Source organism: Podarcis filfolensis, assembly GCF_964270895.1.
Source record: "Podarcis filfolensis genome assembly, chromosome: 11".
In the NCBI taxonomy this organism is placed as follows: Eukaryota; Metazoa; Chordata; class Lepidosauria; order Squamata; family Lacertidae; genus Podarcis; species Podarcis filfolensis.
The window spans coordinates 61753201-61771330 of record NC_139613.1 but is presented as its reverse complement, the minus strand read 5'-3'; the positions used below and the strand labels follow the sequence as shown (position 1 = coordinate 61771330).

The 18130-nt window shown below is 41.2% G+C and overlaps 1 protein-coding gene across 1 annotated transcript in view; it reads right to left on the bottom strand.

Moving 5' to 3' along the window:
- Positions 1-7728: 7728 nt before the first annotated feature.
- PTAR1 (protein prenyltransferase alpha subunit repeat containing 1) overlaps positions 7729-18130 on the bottom strand; it is a 48938-nt gene continuing 38536 nt past the window's right edge. The window contains exons 4-7 of the mRNA XM_083577144.1: positions 15583-15687; positions 13925-14138; positions 10778-11091; positions 7729-9058 (exon numbers count right to left, since the gene is read on the bottom strand). Coding sequence (XP_083433270.1) covers positions 8713-9058; positions 10778-11091; positions 13925-14138; positions 15583-15687 — 979 coding nt within the window. The 3' untranslated portion in view covers positions 7729-8712. The remainder of the gene's footprint in view (positions 9059-10777; positions 11092-13924; positions 14139-15582; positions 15688-18130) is intronic.

Sequence of the window (18130 nt, the reverse complement as noted above, 5' to 3'; positions counted from 1 at the left end):
GGCCTCATCTCAACTCTTGGGAAGGAGTCCGTGAAATCTGAAAAAGACCCCCCTGCCTTGTTACACTATACTCTTCAGAGAGAAAACTAATTTGGACACCACACATTAAACAGAGTAAGAGAGAAAAAATGCCCATCAACACTCAAAAGCCATATTGAAAAAACATGTTTGAAAGTAGTGGAGAAAATGGCTTTTGCTGGTGTTGGTTGCACTTATTCTCTCCATAGTAAGTCTACATAACCACAGCTCAACCTATTCCCGTGTTGAATTTTAATGTCCATTATTTCACAACTGTATCACTCACAATATCAAAACTGCCCTGGTTCTTTTGCCTCCCAAAGCTTATTTAAAGCGGGGGGGGGGGGGGACCAAAACCCAATCCTATAGCTGCTATCTAGAAAACTCATCAGAGTGGCGACTAAACTACCTGACCCATGTTTCTCTCCATGATAACAAGTAACTATAAAGAAGCACAAACACAGGTGTTTCCCGCTGATTCAAAAATACAGAATTAAAAGCAAAACCTCTGTTCAACGTGGTATTTACAATAGCTTAAATGGGATGGCTTAATATTGCATTAAAATTGATATCAAATTGATATAAAATGGCTGAATCTGTACTAGCCTTTTCCACGTAACTGTCAAAAAAGTCATCATGTACATAGTGCTTTTTTTATCCCACAAACTACGTGAAATCTAGTCAATTGCTTCTTCAGCCCTGACCTCGAGTGCAATCGCTGCAGATGACACAATGCAGTATTCAATGCTTGTTTGCTTATACTGACCTCACTGTGTAATACTCTTAAATGGGATTCTCACTTCTGAAGTGATTATCAGAGATATCGGCAATTAACTTTCACCAAAAAGCTGCCACGACAAGATCTGGCAAGCATACAAGGGCAAAACAAGAAGAATGGATTTGTTCATATGTGATACAGCACAAGGAGACCTAACACTCTCTGAATCCTTAAAAAATACACAGGCAGTTTAGTTCTCAATTATTTTGGACATTGTATCGCTATTAACTCAAAGAACTTTAAGAATGAACAACAGTTTGGTGCTAAATTGATGTTCAGGTGTTTTTCCAGCAAAGCCATGGTTTAATTATTAAGTTTGAATATCCTGACCTCCGACATACTAAAAACTCAATCTAGTGTTACTTAGTGCTTGAAGTGGTGCGCAGGGGACTTTTAATGTATGGTAATCACCAGTTCCTCGAGGCACAGCTAAATCAATGGGACTGCACAGCCTTTTTCCAGTCTAGGACTTCAAAGAATGCAGTCAAATTGAATGTTGAGTGTTCATATTTGTGAGCTCTCATTTACATACTACACAGGTTCCCACAAGGAAATATATTACTAAGGAAATATATTTTACACATGCCAAAATCTGCCAACCAAAATGAATTATTATTATTTTTTAATATTCTGTTGGGAACCGCCCAGAGTGGCTGCGGAGGCCCAGCCAGATGGGTGTGGTATTAGTAATATATTATTATTATTATTATTATTATTATTATTATTATTATTATTATCCTTCATGGATCACTGCCTTGTCGTGGCAAAGGGGCCTGAATAACTCAGAGAAGCTATGACCTATGCTGGGCAGGGCCACCTAAGATGGACAGGTCATAGTGGAGAGTTTTGACTAAATGTGATCCACCGGGAGCGGGAACCAGCAAGCCACTCCAGTATCCCTGCCAAGAAAACTCCATGGACAAAAACAACAGGCATATAAAAGTTATGACACTGGAAAAGGAGCCCCTCAGGTCAGAAGGCGTCCAACATGCTACTGAGGAAGAGCGGAGGACAAGTACAAATAGATTCAGAGCTGATGAAGCGGCTGGGCCAAAGCCGAAAGGTCGCTCAGTTGCGGATGTGCCTGGAAGTGAAAGGCAAGTCCAATGCTGTAAAGAAAAATATTGCATAGGAACCTGGAATGTAAGATTCATGAACCTGGGTAAGTTGGATGTAGTCAAAAATGAGATGGCAAGAATAAATATTGACATCCTGGGCATCAGTGAACTAAAATGGACGGGAATGGGCGAATTCAGTTCGGATGACCATCATATCTACTACTGTGGGCAAGAAACCCGTAAAAGAAATGGAGTGGCCCTCATAGTCAACAAAAGAGTGGCGAAAGCTGTACTGGGATGCAATCTCAAAAATGTTAGAATGATCTCAATACAAATCCAAGGCAGACCTTTTAACATCACAGTAATCCAAGTTTATGCACCAACTACTGGTGCTGAAGAAACTGAAATTGACCAATTCTATGAAGACTTACAACACCTTTTAGAAATGACTCCAAAGAAGGATGTTCTTCTCATTATAGGAGATTGGAATGCTAAAGTAGGGAATTAAGAGATAAAAGGAACAACTGGCAAGTTTGGCCTTGGAGTTCAAAATGAAGCAGGGCAAAGGCTAATAGAGTTCTGTCAAGAGAACAAGCTGGTCATCACAAACACTCTTTTCCAACAACACAACTCTACACATGGACATCACCAGATGGGCAGCACTGAAATCAGATTGATTATATTCTCTGCAGCCAAAGTTGGAGAAACTCTATACAGTCAGCAAAAACAAGACCTGGAGCTGACTGTGGCTCAAATCATCAGCTTCTTATAGCAAAATTAAAGCTTAAACTGAAGAAACTAGCGAAAACCACTGGGCCAGTAAGATACAATCTAAATCATATCCCTTATGGAAGTAGAAGTGGGGAACAGTTTTAAGGATTTAGAGTTGGTGGACAGAGTGCCTGAAGAACTATGGATGGAGGCTTGTAACATTATATAGGAGGCAGCAACGAAAACCATCCCAATGAAAAGGAAATGCAAGAAAGCAAAGTGGCTGTCCAACGAGGCCTTACAAATAGCAGAGGAGAGAAGGCAAGCAAAATGCAAGGGAGATAGTGAAAGATACAGGAAATTGAATGCAGATTTCCAAAGAATAGCAAGGAGAGACAAGAAGGCCTCCTTAAACAAGCAATGCAAAGAAACAGAGGAAAACAACAGAATGGGAAGAACCAGAGATCTGTTCAAGAAAATTGGAGATATGAAAGGAACACTTCGTGCAAAGATTACCATAATAAAGGACAAAAGTGGTAAGGGCCTAACATAAGCAGAAGACATCAAGAAGAGGTGGCAAGAATACACAGAGGAATTATACCAGAAAGATATGGATTTCTTGTACATCCCAGGTAGTGTGGTTGCTATCCTTGAGAGCCAGTGTGACGTAGTGGTTAAGAGCGGTAGTCTCATAATCTGGGGAACCGGGTTCGCTTCCCCGCTCCTCCACATGCAGCTGCTGGGTGACCTTGGGCCAGTCACACTTCTCTGAAGTCTCTCAGCCCCACTCACCTCACAGAGTGTTTGTTGTGGGGGAGGAAGGGAAAGGAGAATGTTAGCCGCTTTGAGACTCCTTAAAGGGAGTGAAAGGCAGGATATCAAATCCAAACTCTTCTTCTTCTTCTTCTTGAGCCAGACATGCTAGAGAGTGAAGTCAAATGGGCCTTAGAAAGCACTGCTAATAACAAGGCCAGTGGAAGTGATGGTATTCCAGCTGAACTATTTAAAATTTTAATGTTGTTAAGGTACTACACTCAATATGCCAGCAAATTTGGAAAACTCAGCAGTGGCCAGAGGATTGGAGAAGATCAGTCTACATCCCAATCCCAAAGAAGGGCAGTGCCAAAGAATGCTCCAACTACCGCACAATTGCACTCATTTCACACGATAGCAAGGTTATGCTTAAAATTCTACAAGGAAGGCTCAAGCAGTATGTGGACCGAGAACTCCCAGAAGTGCAAGCTGGATTTAGAAGAGGCAGAGGAACCAGAGACCAAATTGCAAACATGCGCTGGATTATGGAGAAAGATAGAGAGTTCCAGAAAGACATCTACTTCTGCTTCATTGACTATGCAAAAGCCTTTGACTGTGCCGACCACAGCAAACTGTGGCAAGTTCTTAAAGAAATGTGAGCGCCTGATCACCACATCTGTCTCCTGAGAAATCTCTATGTGGGACAAGAAGCTACAGTTAGAACAGGATATGGAACAACTGATTGGTTCAAAATTGAGAAAGGAGTACGACAAGGCTGTATATTGTCTCCCTGTTTATTTAACTTATATGCAGAATTCATCATGCGAAAGGCTGGGCTGGATGAATCCCAAGCCGGAATTAAGATTGCCGGAAGAAATATCAACAACCTCAGATATGCAGATGACACAACCTTGATGGCAGAAAGTGAGGAGGAATTAAAGAACCTTTTAATGAGGGTGAAAGAGAGTGCAAAATATGGTCTGAAGCTCAACATCAACAAAACGAAGATCATGGCCACTGGTCCCATCACCTCCTGGCAAATGGAAGGGGAAGAAATGGAGGCAGTGAGAGATTTTACTTTCTTGGGCTCCATGATCACTGCAGATGGTGACAAGCGTCACGAAATTAAAAGACGCCTCCTTCTTGGGAGGAAAGCAATGACAAACCTAGACAGCATCTTAAAAAGCAGAGACATCACCTTGCCAACAAAGGTCAGTATAGCTAAAGCTATGGTTTTCCCAGTAGTGATGTATGGAAGTGAGGACCATAACGAAGGCTGATTGCCGAAGAATTGATGCTTTTGAATTATGGTGCTGGAGGAGAGTCTTGAGAGTCCCATGGACTGCAAGAAGATTAAACCTCTCCATTCTGAAGGAAATCAGCCCTGAGTGCTCACTGGAAGGACAGATCGTGAAGCTGAGGCTCCAATACTTTGGCCACCTCATGAGAAGAGAAGACTCCCTGGAAAAGACCCTGATGTTGGGAAAGATGGAGGGCACAAGGAGAAGGGGACGACAGAGGATGAGATGGTGGGACAGTGTTCTCGAAGCTGCTAACATGAGTTTGACCAAACTGTGGAAGGCAGTGGAGGACAGGGGTGCCTGGCGTGCTCTGGTTCATGGGGTCACGAAGAGTCGGACACGGCTAAATGAAAACGTTGTTGTTACAGTGGTATCTCCAGTTGCACACAAGATCCGTTCCGGAGCTCCGGTCAGATCCCCGAGGAATTTGCAATCAGAGGTGCTGCTTCTGCACACATGCGCAGTGCGTTTCTGCACATGCGGCGAACCCCGGAAAAATACTTCCAGGTTTGCCGCGTGTGTAACCCAAAGGATACGCGACCAGAGGTGTGCGTATCCAAAGGTACCACTGTATTATGATTATTATTATGATTGCTGTGATTTGCTTGTGTTTCCGAACAACTCTTTTAATTTTAAAGGAGAAATTACTCCTTTTTGTTGTTGCTGCTATGAACCATACTTACTTATCTAAATTGTTACTTCTCTTTCCTTTAGGTCCCCAAACACTGCCAGAGCTCAGCTATAAAAAAGGTAGGTTTAATTTTTCTTTTAGTTTCCACTGGAATTGTTAAACAGACATTAGAATATTTCAATGAATCTTTTTAAAAATACTGTTCCCCAACAATTCTGAATCAATTTATATCCTTTAAAAACTCTTAAGAACCTCCCTTTTATTTTGCAAGCTTAAAACCCAAAGATACTTCACTGTTTCATTGCAGGAATGCAGGTTTCTGCACATACAATTCCTACTACCATCACTGGGAGGGACAAATGCATATTTGAGGGCAGAGTTTGACCTTATGTCTAATATAATGGAAGGGCTGACAAATTTAATAGAGTTATCATTATACATAGCTTCAGGGAATCTAGTTGGGACTTCAGTTTAGAAATCCAACAGAAAGCAAAAATGGATTTCAAGTCACGTCTCACTATTACCTTTCAAAGCTTTCATACAATCCATGCAGCTCAAGCAAAGAGGGAATTATCTGTCCATCACGAACCTTTTAATATTGCACCCCCATTTGAAAAATCCACTTTTCTCCCTTGTACGTTTATATGATACACCTAAGCAATGTCAAAACCAAGAGGGAATTGGAGTAAATCCATTATGTGATGCTGTTGCACAGCCTTGATTTACCGTACTTTTCTGTCTATAAGACGCCCCCACGTATTTTGGGGGGCTCAAATTTAAGAAAATGAACTATTTGTGTGGGAGGGAGGATGCCGAACCAAATATCACTCACCCAACTGGCAAACGCTAACAATCGCAAGCAACGCAAGCCAAATTGACAAAGCAGCAGCCAATCCAAAGCAGCCCTTGCAGCAGACACCATTCACCCCCCCAATCACTAGATCCTGCTCGCAGATGCAACCAATTGCCTGTCCCCCCTCTGCACTACCCATGTATAAGACCCTCCCCCCATTTTTTACTTTATTTTGGAGTAAAAAACCCTCGTCTAATACATGGTAAAGTATGGTATTTCAATGAGGCATGCATGATCCTATTGTAATGAATGGAAAGTGCATGTTCCCAGAGCTTAGTGGATTTCATTTTAAATGATGAAGTTTTCATGAAAATAAAACTGAATTACATAAGGGATCAGCACTGTCAATATAGTTCTTACAGGTGGTCTCCAACTGGCTGCAGACTCCCCAAACAAGCTGCAGATAGTAAACCAAGAAAAAGCCTTCATTGCATTTCATGGCTTTTTTGAATGCCCCCCCCCCATAATACAGACCAACAGCATCGTTCTGCTGAGCCAAACTATGTCTTAGTTCCAAGTAGTGTGGCAGAAGCAGGGGAGGAGCAAAGCAGCCTCCATTTTCTCACTGTGTATGTGTGCTTGTTCATATCAAGTCCTAGATTGGCTGAGTACATGCAAATCATGCCTCTGCTGAGAAAAGACTAGATGGGGGCAGATCTAAATGAAGATGGACCTATTCCCTGGTGGCCTTTTTGCATTTCCTTATCTTCCTTATCAATCAACCTCAGACTTTACGAGAGGCAGAAACCTCTTCGCATTACTGCTTTTCCTTTGGCAATACTTGCACAGGATATAAACTAACCATTGCGCTACACCACTTAAGACAATGTAATCAGTCTCAGAATGCTGTCCAGGTTTCTCAGGGCATAGTACTTTCTGACTTAGATAAACTGCAAGCACACTTATCTTTGTGCAAAGAAAACAGGCAGAATGACTATGAATGGAAATGCTTCACCGCTATCTGGGTCGAGAAATCTGAGCGAACTATTATTTCCAGACAAGCAGCATTTGCTTGGTGGCCTTAAGAGAGGGAGAGCTGACAGACTCACAGACTCCAGAGCGCTGCCCAGAGTGCTCAATCCAGGGCTCCTTCCGTGCAGGGAACTTCAAGCAAAGCATCCGTTTCCCTACTGACCAGCGTGTCCCAATTCTCATTCAGTGCCTGAAGCTGCCCCTGTGACTGAGGTCATGGGCAAGAGTTTACGTTTGTTTTGGGGTACAGAAGGAGCTTCCTATTGGAGCCTATGTGCTAAGTGGGCTGCATTTAGTAGGGTATTGCCATAATGGCTTGATTGCAAGGAAATTAATTGATTCTTTACATAAAGATGGATTTATAAATAACAAAAAGACATGAGGAGGAGGCTGAAGACAACAAACTGTCTTTCTCACTGAGAAGAATCAGCAACATCAATAGGAAAAGTCTTGTTTCCCCCCTTGTTCTTCAAACACAAATGCAAAAAGGCCAGCAGCCACCTTATACTAAGATAATTTCAGGTTAAGAATCTGTACTGAGTTACCCATGGCATGTGTTTTGACGCTTTGCAGAATTCTGTAGTGTTCATAATACATTCATAAATATACATAATTAACACTGGCTTGAGTCAAATGAAAAATAAATAAAAATATAACATACAATGAAGGACTTTAATAACCACACAGCTAGTGTGTGTAAGACTGAAACAATTTTCTCTCGCTAATTTTCACAACTTTCCTGCAACATATTAACCATATTCCTCTAGAACTGGCACTGCAATGAATATGTAAGTAAGGTCAGAGTAATTCAGAAAGAAACCAACTGCGTCTGGAACATTTACAGAAGCACAGCAGAGCACTGAAAGCAATGCAAGGATTCCATGGCCAGTTCACAAACTAATGATGGTTTAATGAGAAGTATCAGGTGCCGGTGCATCTGCTAGGAAGGCCCAGCTTTGTTCACTCCCTGAAACAAACCACAAGCAGTAAGCTGGTTGCTTTGGAGAGAAACAAACTGCAAGCCTTGGTGTGCAGGAACCATGAAGCTGGTCTCTGGTCTGTTTCTCCATCACAGTGAAGTCAGGAGTGGGAGTCAAATGAAGCAGACCAATACATTGCTCATTTGCAATAAACCATAATTAATTTTTAACTATGGTTTACACACAAACCACTTAAAACATCTGTACTTAAAACAAACAGGCCCAAACACTGTCTGCGCTGATATTGTGGATTATTTTCCATTGTAGGTAATGTTTTTGATCAGGTGCATTTGTTATGCAAGAGAGATTGAAAAGTGAATAAATTTTCCAGTGGTATTGGCTACCTAACTTTTATTCATCTTAATTAAAGCTGATTTTTAAAATACTATAATTAATGAGTTTGTGATATGGAGTCACCCTACATGTAACATAAACTCAGAAAAAAACTTTTATTGACCAACACAAGGGTGTTTAAAAATATATATAAGTAAAAGCCATCATCTGGAAAGGATGTTTAGCACAGACAACAAATACAAAGGATGAAAAGTTCCAGGCGCCACTACAAGCACCAATGTTTGAAAAGAGAATATTGCACTAAACAAAGGACCCTGCATATTTGTTATTATTATTATTATTATTATTATTTTAAAATCTCCTTCACTGACCTAGAAAGGAAACCAGCCATTTCCTGTATGCCCCAGCAAACCTTGCCTGCTCTACATCCCTACATGTTGATAAAACTTGATCGATGAACCTGTATTCTGCTTCGAGACTGATAGAGTCCTGCACAGGAGCACGTTTCAGGCGTTTGGTTTCTTGAGTGTAGCCTTGTCTGCTGGATTCCAGCAGGCCGTCCACATCCATGGCTTGGCTCACATGACCAAATGCAGCACCAGGGTGTGAGTTGTTCAGCAGGCCATCACTCTTGTCTGCAGCTGCTGACCACACACTTGGAAGTGGAAGTTTGTTTTTTAAGTGGTGCTGAAGATAGAACACACGCCGTCTTCAAAGAGAAGAAATAAGAGTAAATCAAATGTCTAGCACTTCTGTTGATTGAAAGTAACATTTCTGCCCTCTTCCCCATAAACTTCTTCACAACTTGTTAAGCATTTTTTTTTTTATAAAAAAGGTTGACTTCTAAATTTGAAATTCCTCGTTCTCTGTATCTGATGTCTTGTTGGCAATGTGCGGAGTCTGTGATACTTTGCAAGGAGACAGATTCACACCAGATCTCCATCTTGCTAAATGGACAAGAGAATTCTAATTAATATCATTGATGTAACGGACATCAAAACTCAAGTCCTACTTTGCTGCCGGATAACAACCTTGTATTGGTGGGGGTTGGGGGGGTTGGTGCTAACACCAGAATGCAAGAACTCAAAAAGGTACGTCTGGAGTATGGTAAAGGAAAGGTAAAGGACCCCTGGATGGTTAAGTCCAGTCAAAGGCGACTATGGGGTGCGGCGCTCATCTCGCTTCAGGCCAAGGGAGACAGCTTTCCGCGTCATGTAGCCAGCAGAACTAAACTGGCGCAACGGGACACCGTGATGGAAGTCAGAGAGCACGGAAACGCTAAAGTATGGTGGGTGATAACATGAACCACCGTCGTTTCTTCAGGAGCATGAAAGCTGTGGAATTTCCTCCCTAGTCCTTCCTTCCTCCTTCCCTTTTTTCTTAAAAAAAATTAACTTCTTATTAATTTTATGAGAAAAACAATAACCATAAACAGTATGGGTCTCAAATGAAGATATCAGCAAAAGGATTTTTTTAAAAGGGTACCTATAACAGGACAGTGCTCTTTAGAGATATGGAAGGTTCCGTAGAAGCTTTTGTGAGTCTCTGGGGATTTCTTATTGTCCATTGACTCAGTAATAAATGTGCTGTCAAAACTTCTGAGTCTTTCTTGGAACATTTCCTGGCCTTATGAACCAACTGAATCAAATATTTGAGCCTTCCTCCTTCCTTAATAGCTTTTAGATATAATAGCTTTTAGATCAGAGCTTTCCAAACTTTTCTTGTGGGTGACACACTTTTTAGACATTGCATCATTTCAAGACACAGTAATTCAGTTTTACTTGCAAACCAAAGGTTAAACTAACTCTTTTCCAGCTGCGGGAGGAACATGGGGAGCATTCGCATGACACACCTACACTCTGCAGCCAACACACCAACATGTCACGACACACACTTTGCACTAGATCAAGGTGGGCTTCTTCTGGAGAACTTTGGATTGCCCTGATGCATTTTTCCTGCTCCTGTTGTTCTAATTTACTTTCTTTTGCTCTGCTCTACAAGATGTCCTTGTATGATTCATATTGCTTTTGTTGTACATTGCTGGCTACCTTCGAGATGTTTAGCTAGTCTTTTTGGTGAAAAATGGGGTACTGTACTTATATATTGATAAATTGACACAGGTGCTATAAAAAAATGGCTGACATGAAGGAATAAAAGAGCTGTTGGTACCTTGTAGAAGTGAACACTGTCAGAAGAAAGGCCATACATTTAAGCAATATTTTACTAAACAAATATAATAATAAATAGAAAAAGCTGATTTATTGCAAAACAACCAATGTTCAATGGCAGCTCTGTGAGGCAACTTTTAAAGGTAGCTTTAATGACATACAAACCACCAGCACCACAGTGTGGAATGGCTGGAATAAATGAATCCTATCAGAGTGGTAACTATTCTCTTCAACCCAGATCCTTGTATACATTTCCTTACCTGTGACACCACAGGGTTTCATGCCCTGGGTAAGTGTTAATTAAATCAGTACAGAGCTCTACTTCTTCATTTAGAAGAAGTGGGAAATCTGGTTGTTCTTCCACACAGGTAGCTTCTGCTTCATCATTTTCTTCATCTTTTAGAAGCCTGGGTGCTTGCTGATTGGCTGGTGAATTGTGCATTTCTACAGTACACTCAGTCTCAGTTCCGTCAATCAAAGATTTTAATAAAAACTGGCGGTAGTGGAATCCACTATGGTCTGAAACATGCATGGAGACCCAGTGCTTAGTGGAAGAAAGTTCATCTAGAAGAATCTGAAAGTCAAAAGCGGATAGTAAATTAATCCATCCATAAAGATAAGACACCACCCCAAAAAAATCAATTTTCATTTACAGCAACTGCCTGAGGTCTTCTGCTGTTGAGCCAAAATAATCATAGCTCCTCCATATAGCTAAACAAAAAGTGCCAAAATAACAGAGAAAATGGGCTTCAGTCCCCGCTATAAATTTAGGAATATAAGCGGTGTTGAAATGGACAAAACTACAGAGATCTGATATCTACTGTGGCAAATCAAGTCTGCCCATTGCTTCCCCTGCCAGTCTTCAAATCAAGAATTTCACCTCCAAATCTTAAAATGTATACTTTTTGTTTGGTTTAGCTTTTCATTTCTATGCTTAGGGAGCTCTGTGGACGCCAAGGGCCTTTTGGTGGTTCCTTCACTGTAAGAAGTGAGGTTACAGGGAACCAGGCAGAGGGCCTTCTGGGTAGTGGCGCCCTCCCTGTGGAACGCCCTCCCATCAGATGTCAAAGAAATAAACAACTATATGACATTTAGAAGTCATCTGAAGGCAGCCCTGTTTAGGGATGTTTTTAATGTTTGAAGTTTTATTCTGTTTTTAATGTTCTGTTGAAAGACGCCCAGAGTGGCTAGGGAAACCCAGTCAGATGGGCGGGATATAAATAATAATAGTAATAATAACAACAACAACAACAACAACAACAACAACAAAACAACAACAATATTATATTATATTATATTATATTATATTATATTATATTATAATAATAATAAGTTGAATTTGACATTCATTTGCTGCTTAAGTTTTTAAATGGCAAAATTTTGTATCTTCACAAACTGATTTTCTGGAAGCAAATAACAGGCCAATGAGTCATAACTTTGTGTTATATTCTGCTATATTCCTGGAAGTGCCTTTTATGACACATTAAAACTCAAATATAATACCAAAATTAACAGTTAGGAAAATGTTGGGAACACAGAAGAAACTGTTGCTGGATGCAGCCTGTATGTGGTTTAAATGCTATATATTGAGTGAAAATTGTTACTGGAACAGCATATAGTTCCCTCGTATAAGAAGAAACAAGCACAAAAGGTACTAAAAACTGCTGACACACTAATAAATTTTAGCAACCTAAAGAGCTGTGCATAATTTGCTGACTCAGACTTGCTAGAGATAATCACCTGAAAAACATTAACTACAGCTTTGAAACTGCCCAACTTGCCTGTCGTATTTGCAATTGGATTCAATTCATTGTTACTAATGAACTTATGAAACAAAAAATTTTCTGCAGAAAAATTAAGCGCTGTAAATGTTTCCTCCCCACATTACTAGTTAGGTCAGGAAGGGATAATAGCTCCATCAGTCATCAGAGAGGGTAGCAAGGTAAAATCAACCCTTGTGGATACCTGGGAAAGGGTTTCTTCTTTCTTGTAGGACACAAGGGCTTATGCACACCTGGTACAACTGCGCAGAAGAGCCAGCAGTCATTTTCAGCGCATGTGAAGTTGGATACAGCAGCTGCCAAACACTCTGACTATTTTTATAATCTGGATTTTTATAACTGTGCATAGTGTAAGTCTTCTGAAGTCAGAACCCTACATATGCACCTCTTTAAGCATAGCAAAGGGAACAGATTTTTAAACTGCTGTATTCATTGATGCCCTGTATTATACCACAGAATGGCTGCCTTAACTTTTCTCCTTAGAAGCAAACTGAAGCAGCCCTTGCTAAATGATAGAAGAAAAATTATTTGCTTCTTTCCCCATCTAACTTCTTCAAACTCTTGCTGCCCTAAATTCTTTTTCATTTGGAAATTAAGTAGTAGAGGCTGCCAGACTTTCTCTTGGGGCCTGTGGCATAGTTTTCAGGTTATTATTAAATGCCCTTATCATTTCTGGAAGGTTCTCAGGTAACAAGGCAGAGATTGGGGGATGGGGTGCTGCAAAATGATTTTCTTGCAAGGAGCTGAGCTCAGCACTCTTCCCTTGAAAATGCTCAGGCAGAGAAGCAGATGATGTTGGAGATGAAAAGAGTGCAGACTCAAGCTTAGCTTTGTGGAAGGTCGATGGGCTGGCATAATGAAAAGACACCAAGCCTGCTTTGCAAATGAGAAATGGCAATGTGAAAGTCATAAGAATATTGCACGTTACATTTTAAAAAGGGCAGATATCAACTGCTTCCAACCCACTGGTGCAGCCCGTTTTAGAGACCCCCACCTCCAAGAACCTCCCTGAAGGGGTGGAAACAGCTGCTTCTCAAACAGGCATTTCTGTTCCAGTTGATAAGGCATTTTTAAAGCCAGTTAGTAACGTTCCAGTTGTTTGATGTTGTGCTAATTCATTAAACCAGCATAATCTGAGCTGAAGGATATCCTTAGATATGTGAAAGGCACTTATAAATACCACTATGGGGCTTCTAAATTGTTTGAGCTCTTTGAACCTATGCCAATACCCAATCTGCATTTTAACAATGCATACTGTCTTTAGAGAATATAGGCATCAAAAAAGAAAAGAAAAATCATAGTATTCAAATATTGTTGTACAATATTTCTTCTTTTATTCTGACAGGAGCCTTTACAGTTTGTCACAACTTCATCATGAGCTCCATCTCCCTCCTGCATCACCCGCTCTCCTGTCTCACCTTTCAGAGGGACAGGCTCCATACCGTAGCTGCTAGCTGGATGGTCTGAATCAGCCTAATGCGGTTTTTATCCCTTCTTCTCTTCCCCAAAATTTCATAGGCCATTCATGATGAAATTTCATTCCAAATATTTCAAAGTATTTATAAGAATGTCATTCGAATTCTTACCAATAGCTCTTACAAGGTACTTCTCCCTGCTGTGACATACCTTTCCACTGAGCTTGGCCAAGTGCTGCAAGACCCAGGCGCGATGGGACCAGGCGTTATAATTACTTGGATATCTCCCAGCAGCTTCACAGCAAACATCCATTTCTTCTTTCACTAGCCGCTGAATCCTTTCCGTGGGAGCTGTTTCCAAATTCCCTTTATTCATGAGAGTGGGCAAGGAGTTTTCCTGAATTAGTTGTTGCAGCACCCAGCGTCTGGTCAAGTGGCATAGAGAGTTAAGAGGGCAAAAGCCAATTTAAGTGAGTGAAAACATTTTATTTTGTTCTGTTTGTTACTAGGTCTTAAGGCAGGAATAATGAAAGTTGGAGTGGAGAAAAGAAATACACCAACCTCTGCACTAATAATCAGGTAATACTGGAAAATATATTTTATGGTCCTGAAATGCTTTTATCAGCTACTTCAGCCTGTAGCTCCTGCTGTCTGACATTTGGTATGGTAAACCAGGAGTGGCGAACCTCAGGCCTGGGAGCGAAATGCAGCCCTCCAAGCCAATATATCTGGTCCTCAGGGCTCTCCTCAAGCCCTCGCCTCCTCTAGGCCACAGCCTGTTTCTTCTGGGTGGTTTTGGTGGGATGGAAATTGTTGCTGAGCTGGGATGACATCTGCCATTTGCATGGATGAGGATGTGCATGCAAGTCTAAAAACCTCTGACTTTGGTGTGCAAGCCTACAGCTCTGCCCACATACAGCTGTGTCCCTACCACTGGTCATTGGGATGTGGCCCTTGGCCTGAAAAACATTCTCCACCTTTGTAAGCCACAGTTAATAGTTCACCACTTCGCTCCTTCCTTCTTGTGTTGGGAGAAAGCACAAATCAAGAATTGCTCCCAACAAACCACAATGTGCAGCCAAGGTCTGTCCTTAGCTTACTGATTATGGTTTGTTGGGAGCAAAACAGACAAACTGTTATGCCAGGGATCATGAATTGCTTCCTTCCAGCCATGGCAGCAGTCATGATAAACCATTCATTAACTTTGGTTTACCATCACCTGCAAACCAGGTCAGTAAATCTTTTTAAAAAGTCATTTGATTTATTACTTCCTTTTGTCTGTTGTGATGGGGTGATTCTCATTCTATAAATATCAGATACTCTCTCCATATGGCTAATTATTATATGAACTCTTCTTGCCCTTCTTAGTCATTGTATTTCTAAACCAAAAAGTATCACTCTCCTTAGTCTGTCCTTCATAGATGCCCTTTTCTGTACCCTTTCGGTTTCTAGGAGTTCCTGTTTTGAGATGGGGAAAGTGACCAGCGTAATCAAAGATTCATAAAATAGCATTCTGAAGCTTTCTGTCCTGGTTCCAACTACTTTTCTAATAACTGTAAATAACTCATTTGCCCTTTTCGTTTCTTCAGCACCCGCAGCTTGTGTTTTCAGTGAGATCTCCATTATGGCCTCAAGATTTCGTTTCTGGGTAGTTGTGGCCACTTTAGAGAAACAGGCAGCACACATTTTCAACAGAAAAACCTTATATAAAAATGGACAGTATTTTCTACATCAAACATAGGAACTTTAAAATAGACTGACTAGTAGTTTCCTCTCACTGAAACGTCATGGAGGAACCACTGCTATACGTTTCCATATTCTTTTCAGGTGGGGGTAGGGAAAGAGAAATAACCACAGAAAGAGACAAACCTGTGAATCCACGTTTCTGGACTCTTTGGAAACTTAGTTAGTGCCAGTTTCCCAAGATGTAAATCTTTAACTGGGTTTAAAGTGCCAGATACTATTAATTCTTTCCTGCAATTTTTTACAAAAAATGAATTAATTAGTACAGACACATTTACTGAAAGTAGCCAGTAATAAGTTGCACATAAGGCTGGATCCAGAGTTTGCTGTTGCCAACAGTAGTGTCCCCTGAACAGCCTTCTGTTCTGGATGCCACTACTATGGAAGTGAGGTCAGGGAGGGCAGGTTACCATTTCCTCCTCCCAGAACCTCAGAAACACCTCTCTCTCTCTCTCTCCCTCCCCCACCCCCCGGTTCTGGACCAAATTGTCCATCAACCTCCAGAGCAGATTTTCGAGGGCAGGGGATGGGATCACTGGGAGCGAGGCAGGAAATGGACAAAAACAACTTCTTCTCCAGTTCTGCTAACAGGCTTCCTGCACAGGATCAGTAACTGAATGTGTACAAAGAGAGCCCTTGCATTTGCAGGATGCCAACTCTGGATCCAACCCATCAATAAAAACTGATATAAGCATTAAAACTTATTAATCTATACATATACCTATATAATATATACACCGTATTTTTCGCTCTATAGGACGCACCGGACCATAGGAGGGGGAGAACAGGGGGGGGGAGGAATTCTCCCCCTCTCTGCTCAGCGCCCCTTCAGCGAAGCGGCAGGAGAAACAGAGCCCCTTCCATTTCTCCTCTCCAGCGAAGCGAAGCAAGAGGGATTGGTGTGCACCGACCCCTCTCGCTCTCCAGGCTTCAGGCGGCTATCCGCAAGCCTTCGGAACGCAGCGGGAACTCCTGCTGCACTCTGAAGGCTTGTGGATAGCTGCCTGAAGCCCCCAGAGCGCAGCGGGAGTTCCCTGCGCTCTGGGGGCTTCAGGCGGCTTCAGCGAAAGCAAAACGAAGCCTCCAGAGCGCGGGGGGAGCTCTCCCTCTGCGCTTCGGAGGCTTCACGTTGCTATCGCTGAAGCCAAGGAGCCTGCATTTGCTCCATAGGACAGACACACATATTTCCCCTTCATTTTTGGAGGGGAAAAAGTATGTCCTATAGAGCGAAAAATACGGTATATATATGTATATATTAAAACTGATCATGATAGCGGAGGCACAGGATCAGTCGCTCTGAATAGAACCAGAGGAAAGTAAAAGCCCTGAACTCTGTGAAGTAGTAACTAGCAAGTCAATTCCTTCTTTATCCCACTTGAGCCTCTCTCCCCACACAACCAGATCATCACTTCATCTGCCTGGTTAAATGCTTTCTACATTCCAATAAACATTCTGGATCAGATTCCAGTCTCATGCATATCACACATACATAGAACCCTGGCAGATTCCAAATGAAAGTTGCACAGATGTAAAATGGGTGCTTCCAGATGGTGCTGGGGGGTTCAGCAATGTCAAGAATTAAAAGGAGTTTTATGTGGGTCTGCCATTGTACAAAATAATATGCTGCTTCTGCTTAGGCCAAATAGGGAGGAGTTAACCAAATTTATTTTAGTTCAAGAAAAACAAATAATAATTTGATTTGTTTTTCCACCGGGCATGGCCCTTGTATATGGCAGTAGTCTTATGTACTTCCTTTGGGAATTGGAAGTTTTTACTTTCTCAAAAACAAACAAACAGAAAAATAAACTCTTTTTGGTTATAACTAATGCAAATCTACTCACTACAAAGAAAAACACAGAGCAGAAAGTAATGGTGCAAGTCAACGCATGCAAGATATTTGAAAGCTAATTATTTTTTCATTAAATTCCCAACAGACCAATCCTATAGTCCATCCTATTTAGAGCTGCTTCAGAAGGTACAACTTTCCATGTACAAAAAGGAGCGAAAGAAGTAGCAGATATGTGTAACAATATCACAAATGCCCTTTGTGAAGCGTGTGCGCACAGAAATAAACATACTAAGCTGCAGCCACTCAGTCTGCGCATTCTACATGCATGCATCTAAATGGAGCAACAACTTGCATGCCCCACTGTCAGAGCTCCACAGAGAACTGATTTGGGGTGAGAGAATTGTAATGAATGACATGTCTCTTTAGAAACATCTCCTGCTACCTCAAGTCTGCTTCTGACATATTTTGTTCTTAATACACATCTCTGTTTATAAAATACTTTAAAATAGGGTCAGATTCTAAAACAGAGCTAAAATTAAGCAGCTAAATAATAATGGAACATTCTTTTTTTTTTTACCATATTCAATAGTTCAGTGATGTGATTTCTGCCTATGCCATTCAGAAATAAGATTTAATAAAAAGGAAAAGACTTTTACCAACCTGTGCTAAATTGGAATCTACGGCCTTTTAAATGTCTTTGTGGGAGAGGAGTCATTAGTGGGGGGTTCTGTTATTATGTTATGTATTTTGTGTTTTCATTTTGTATTTTTATGCTGTAAACCACTCTGTGATCTTCGGGTGAAGCGCAACATATAAATTTATAACAACAACAAGGGGAAATGATAAAAATAGTTTTGGTTTTCTACTACAGGCTGTTAATGCACT